Source organism: Sardina pilchardus, chromosome 15 (assembly GCF_963854185.1).
Source record: "Sardina pilchardus chromosome 15, fSarPil1.1, whole genome shotgun sequence".
Taxonomy (NCBI): domain Eukaryota; kingdom Metazoa; phylum Chordata; class Actinopteri; order Clupeiformes; family Clupeidae; genus Sardina; species Sardina pilchardus.
The window spans coordinates 860,683-868,182 of NC_085008.1; the positions used below are offsets into that span (position 1 = coordinate 860,683).

At 43.4% G+C, this 7,500-nt stretch overlaps 1 protein-coding gene across 1 annotated transcript in view; it reads right to left on the reverse strand.

Moving 5' to 3' along the window:
- Positions 1–7,500, reverse strand: part of palm1a (paralemmin 1a) — a gene marked incomplete at its 5' end in the record, with an annotated part of 37,349 nt that overhangs the window by 13,429 nt on the left and 16,420 nt on the right. Inside the window, 1 exon segment of the mRNA XM_062555990.1 lies at positions 2,382–2,509. Coding sequence (XP_062411974.1) covers positions 2,382–2,509 — 128 coding nt within the window.

Genomic DNA, 7,500 nt, shown 5'->3' on the forward strand with positions numbered 1-7,500 from the left:
CCCAGCGCCAAGCAACGCCAAGCAGCGCCAAGCCGTGCCCGCTGCCCACGGAGATTGATGTCGCTGCCACCGCTCTCCCAGCCGGGAGAAACAGGATGAAGATCAGAAAAGAGGAGAGGAAGAAGAGAAGCAGAATAAAAGAGAAGAAAAGAGAGGAACAGAATGAAAGAGAAGAGAGAGAGAAGAAAAAGAGAATGAAAGACAAGAGGAGAGGAAGAGGAGGGAAAGGATGAAAGAGAAGAGGAAGAGATTGAAAGAGAAGAGGAAGAATCAGATTTGATGGGTTTTGGAGAGCAGATGCTTGCTGGTTGCCAGGGAGACAGAAGGTCCTGTAACGAGTGGGTGCAGCTGCAGACAATTGGGTCTGGACCCTCTAATACTCTAATACTCTAATACTCTAATACTGGACCCTCTACAGTAATACTGGACCCTCCAATACTCCAATACTGGACCCTCTAATACTCTAATACTGGACCCTCTAATACTCTAATACAGTGATTCTCAAACTGTGGTACGCGGGCTTCCTCTAGTGGTACGCCGGGAGTTTCCGAGATTTAACGTGAGCGATCGCTAAACTGCACAGTGATGGCAAGCGAAGGGAGGAAATGAAGTTATTATTTTGCTGTCACTTCGTTGGTTTTATGGCCTGCATTTGGTATCTATGGAGAGCTCTAGCTCTCCTCTTTCATCTGACATGCGTTCCATATCTCTCTGATAGCGATTTCACGAGTAAATCAAACGAGAATCAAACGAGTAATGGTAGCCAAAGCTATGACATTAGTTTGTCACTTCGTCTGTTTTTATAACACAAAAGGATCGATGTCTTTGGTATCAATGGAAAGCTCTGTTTCTCCTCTTTCATTTGATATGCGTGTCATATCTGTGCGATGGATTTGCGTGTAATTCAAGCGAGAGTCCTGGATACGCGGGTGAACGCAGAGCAATATAGACTGTAAATAAGATATAGCCTACTTTGATTTAACTTTAATTTTATTTTCATACTTGATCGTACAGACAAGTATCTAGTCTCGTTGGAAAGCCCCGGTTCTGCTCTTTCATGCAATATAGGTATCATCTCGTCTGTGACGAATAATCGCGAAGCAATGTAACAGAGAAGAATGGGTGTGTTTTTTGACGCACTTTGCGTCCGTCGGGCTCATATGACCTTCAGTGCAGTTTTAGTGCAGTAACATCACAGTTACATTGTCACTCGATGAGTATCAAGTGTGTATAAGTGCAGTTGTGGCTTTGAATAACAGTAAATAATAAAAAGGCTAAATGTTAGGAATAAAAATGGCCCTCTGTTTATTAGATACGCATTGTAGTGACATTTATTTAACATTTCTTAATGCTGCTAATAATGGTGGTACTTGGAGAGACAAATGTTTTCTGAGGTGACTCATTGGGAAAAGTTTGAGAACCACTGCTCTAATACTCTAATACTGGACCCTCTATACTCTAATACTCTAATACTGGACCCTCTATACTCTAATACTCTAATACTGGACCCTCCAAAACTGGACCCTCTAATACTCTAATACTGGACCATCTCTAGTGCTCTGGTCTTGTGTGTGTGTGTGTGTGTGTGTGTGTGTGTGTGTGTGTGTGTGTGTGTGTGTGTGTGCTCACCTGCTGATGGTGTCCTCTAGTGCTCTGGTCTTGTGTGTGTGTGTGTGTGTGTGTGTGTGCTCACCTGCTGATGGTGTCCTCTAGTGCTCTGGTCTTGTGTGTGTGTGTGTGTGTGTGTGTGTGTGTGTGTGTGTGTGTGTGTGTGTGTGTGTGTGTGTGTGTGTGCTCACCTGCTGATGGTCTCCTCTAGTGCTCTGGTTTTGTGTGTGTGTGTGTGTGTGTGTGTGTGTGTGTGTGTGTGTGTGTGTGTGTGTGTGTGTGTGTGTGTGTGTGTGTGTGTGTGTGTGTGTGTTCACCTGCTGATGGTCTCCTCTAGTGCTCTGGTCTTGTGTGTGTGTGTGTGTGTGTGTGTGTGTGTGTGTGTGCTCACCTGCTGATGGTCTCCTCTAGTGCTCTGGTCTTGTGTGTGTGTGTGTGTGTGTGTGTGTGTGTGTGTGTGTGTGTGCTCACCTGCTGATGGTCTCCTCTAGTGCTCTGGTCTTGTGTGTGTGTGTGTGTGTGTGTGTGTGTGTGTGTGTGTGTGTGTGTGTGTGCTCACCTGCTGATGGTCTCCTCTAGTGCTCTGGTCTTGTGTGTGTGTGTGTGTGTGTGTGTGTGTGTGTGTGTGTGTGTGTGTGTGTGTGTGTGTGTGTGTGTGTGTGTGTGCTCACCTGCTGATGGTCTCCTCTAGTGCTCTGGTCTTGTGTGTGTGTGTGTGTGTGTGTGTGTGTGTGTGTGTGTGTGTGTGTGTGTGTGTGTGTGTGTGTGCTCACCTGCTGATGGTGTCCTCTAGTGCTCTGGTTTTGTCCTCGTCCTCCTGCAGCTGCTTCTTGGCCGCATCCTCCTCCGGGCCACCAGAGGGCACTCCATCCAACAGCCACCGCTCCCTCAGCGCCTTGGACTACACACACACACACACACACACACACACACACACACACACACACACACACACACACACACACACACACACACACACACACAGGGCACAGGTCAACCACCGCAAAAACTCACCAAATCAGCTTGCTCTCCTTCCTCCTCTACTTCCTTATATAGTATAATATAGATTTATATCTCCTCTATTTCCTTATATAGTATAATATAGATTTGCATCTCCTCTACATCCTTATATAGTATACTATAGATCTGCATCTCCTCTACATCCTTATATAGTATAATATAGATTTGCATCTCCTCTACATCCTTATATAGTATACTATAGATCTGCATCTCCTCTACATCCTTATATAGTATAATATAGATCTGCATTTCCTCTACTTCCTTATATAGTATAATATAGATCTGCATCTCCTCTACTTCCTTATATAGTATAATATAGATCTGCATCTCCTGTATTTCCTTATATAGTATAATATAGATCTGCATCTCCTCTACTTCCTTATATAGTATAATATAGATTTATATCTCCTCTATTTCCTTATATAGTATAATATAGATTTGCATCTCCTCTATTTCCTTATATAGTATACTATAGATTTGCATCTCCTCTATTTCTTTATATAGTATAATATAGATCTGCATCTCTTCTACTTCCTTATATAGTATACTATAGATCTGCATCTCCTCTATTTCCTTATATAGTATAATATAGATTTGCATCTCCTCTATTTCCTTATATAGTATAATATAGATTTATATCTCCTCTATTTCCTTATATAGTATAATATAGATTTGCGTCTCCTCTATTTCTTGGTTACAGTCCAAGCTGAAGCACAGAGTGCTGAGTTGTGGTGCAGGTGGCTGTTATTGATCGCCAGGTTTTGATTGCCAGGCTTTGACTGACAGGTTTTGATTGACAGGTTTGTTCAACTCTTTGTTCTAACCAAGTTGCCCTGCCAAATGATGTCACACCCACCGGCGATCCGCCATTCGCTAGATCCCTCTGCTTTCGTCTCTTTGGCCGGCTAATTCACACACACACACACACACACACACACACACACACACACACACACACACACACACACACACACACACACACACACACACACACACACTAGTCTCTGTGGCTGGATAATTCAGCTAACTGGCTGTAAATGTCGGAATGTGGCTTGGCACAGTGTTCTACTTGACAGCAGCTCAAAACCCCAACATGCCCCCCCCCCGCCACACACACACACACACACACACACACACACACACACACACTCACACACACACAGCATGTACAATGACAATGAAGACTATCTACTGTATCTACTGTATCTATCTGATCTTTATTCCCTGAAACCCACATGTCCACTACATGTCCACTACATGCAGAGTTTCTCAAAGAAAGCTGCTCCCGGTATCGACTCCCTGTGCTTGCACACACACAGACAGACACACACAACACACAACACACAACACACACACACACACAATGCCCCCCCTGATAGAGATCCCTCTAGATCCTTCCGTACGGAAGGGGGGGTCTCGGAAAGCACAATGCATTGTGGGTCGTAACACGCCATTCACTCTCTCACAGCTGGACAACATCAGCCCCTCAGTAGACGGAGACCAACAGATCGCCTCGCCTCCCCTCTCTCTCACCTCACACACACACACACACACACACACACACACACACACACACACGCACACACACACGCACACACACGCACACACACACACATTTTGGTCTATTTCAAGGAACACCAGCTATTAAGAAAATGATATTTGCTGAAGAGAAACATCGTCCAGTGAGCTAGGGATCCTGCAACACACACAGAGGCACATCATTCAGCTCATCAATGTTCTTATTACATTAGATGCACACATGCCTTCTTTTCACCAGCTATTAGCCCTAGCATTCCATCAATCCAAGCTGTTAGCCGTAGCATTCCATCAATCTAAGCTGTTAGCCGTAGCATTCCATCAATCTAAGCTGTTAGCCGTAGCATTCCATGAATCCAAGCGATTTGGCCAGGAACTATGGAGGCCCCTTCACCAAATCTGAGTAGTGTATTCATTGTAGCCTACTGTACTGTGTATTCATTGTACTGTGTATTCATTGTAGCCTACTGTACTGTGTATTCAGGACAGAAATCAAAGGATAGAATGATGAAATCCATCTCTGATATGAGACAGGACTTAAGGCCCGTACAGACCAGATACGTCTGTTGGGATATATATCAATAATGACCACAACATTATCTATGTGTGTGTGTATTTGCTCTGATATGAGACAGGACTGAGTCTGTTGGGCTATATATCCATAATGACCACAACATTATCTATGTGTATGTGTATTTGCTCTGATATGAGACAGGACTAAGTCTGTTGGGATATATATCCATAATGACCACAACATTATCTATGTGTATGTGTATTTGCTCTGATATGAGACAGGACTAAGTCTGTTGGGATATATATCCATAATGACCACAACATTATCTATGTGTACGGTATGTGTATCTGCTCTGATATGAGACAGGACTAAGTCTGTTGGGATATATATCCATAATGACCACAACATTATCTATGTGGACGGTATGTGTATCTGCTCTGATATGAGACAGGACTAAGTCTGTTGGGATATATATCCATAATGACCACAACATTATCTATGTGTATGTGTATTTGCTCTGATATGAGACAGGAGTCAGGACTGAGCCTGTTAGGATATATATCCATAATGACCACAACAAAGTGTTGTGCCGGTTGCATGTACTAGTCACACAGATTACACAAACAACCTCAACACTCCTGGAATGTAAATTCTCACAATTCTCAACTCGAGCAATCAGCCCCAAGAGGCCGTAGTGCACACTGATTCTAGAACAGCTACAGCTAAGGGGGATTTTAAGGACTCCACTTGTGCGTGGTGCCTAACAACGCCTTTAGCTGTTCTAAAATCAGTGTAAATTACGGCCTCTTGGGGCTAATTGCTTAAGTTGAGAATTGTTTTCCGTTCACATTGGCATCAAATGCAATATAACTTAATTATGTGAATTGTCTTTTTGTCTCATAACCCATATAATTATGTGCTGCATAGCATGTTGTTATTGTCACTGTTATTGTTGATCTCTCATCATTGTTTTCTAGGATTCTCTTTTGTTTTGTTTTGTGCTCTAAGATTCTCTTCTTTTGCTATGTTGTGTGTTCTAAGATTCTCTTCTTTTGTTTTGTGTTCTAAGATTCTCTTCTTTTGCTTTGTCGTGTGTTCTAAGATTCTCTTCTTTTGTTGTGTGTTCTAAGATTCTCTTCTTTTGCTTTGTTGTGTGTTCTAAGATTCTCTTCTTTTGTTGTGTGTTCTAAGATTCTCTTCTTTTGTTTTGTGTTCTAACATTCTCTTCTTTTGCTTTGTCGTGTGTTCTAAGATTCTTTTCTTTTGTTGTGTGTTCTAAGATGATCCTCTTTTGTTGTGTGCTGTAAGATCCCACTAGTGTGTAGTGTGTTCTAAGATCCCATGAGTGTGTTGTGAGCTGTACGAGGCTGCTCTCCTCTGTGTCCTCTCCTCCCTCCTCCTGTCATCCTTCCCCTCCCAGTCCCCTGGGCCTACATGTGGCTGTCTGCTGGCAATGGAGGGTAGCGAGGTAGATGACATGGATACACACACACACACACACAACACAACATACACACACACACACACACACACACTGATAAAGAAGTGAGAGAGAGAGAGAGAGAGAGAGAGAGAGAGAATTAAGGATACATGATCACACCCACACAAACACACACACACACACACACACATACACACACTCTCTTCCGCTGCTCCACAACTACAGTCAATGCACTCTAAAATAGCAGGAACCCCCCCCCCCCGGCATCCTGTGTCTGATCAATTGTTAGGAGAAGCAACACGTTTACGCCGTCACGATCAGCCACAGACGACTCTCGCTCTTTCTCACAGACACACACACACACACACACACACACACACACACACACACACACACACACACACACACACACACACACACACACACACACACACACACACACACACACACACACACACACACACACACACACACACACACACACCATGTGCCTTTGACCATGACTACTAAATCCAGCCATCACAGGACTGTCACACTGGCTGTTAGATATCACGCTCTGAGGCATTTTGCACCAGTCATTCTCATTCTTGCATGTCACACACCCACCCACCCACACACACACACACACACCCACACACACCCACACACACCCACACACAAACACACAGATGCTTGTGCATGAAGAAAAAACATTTCTGAAGTTTATTGTACATGCGGTTAAATGATAAAAAATATTTTCAGGCTCTTACATCAGCAAACACACACACACACACACACACACACACACAGATTCTATGACAAACCTCTGCACAGACGGATGCCCACACCAGGGAGATGAGCTCACCCCTAATCCCCCCTCCCCCCCGCCCACACACACACACACACACACACACACACACACACGCCCAACACCCACCCCAGCCCAAAATCAGCCCATTAGCACGGCTCTGTTTCCATGGGGATGGACCCCTCTCTCCAGTCACCATCAACAGAATGAAGAGATGTGTTTTAAACACCAAAGACTCTCTACACATTACAGCAATGAAGAGATGTGTTTTAAACACCAAAGACTCTCTACACATTACAACAATGAAGATGTGTTTTAAACACCAAAGACTCATAATGAAGAGATGTATCTTAAACACCAAAGACTCTCTACACATTACAGCAATGAAGAGATGTGTTTTAAACACCAAAGACTCCCTACACATTATAACAATGAAGATGTGTTTTAAACACCAAAGACTCTTCACACATTACAGCAATGAAGAGAATTGTTTTAACCACCAAAGACTCTCTACACATTACAACAATGAAGACAATGAACCTAGTGCTTGCCATGTACCATTAAAGACTTTTTACATTTCTAAAAATCTAACTT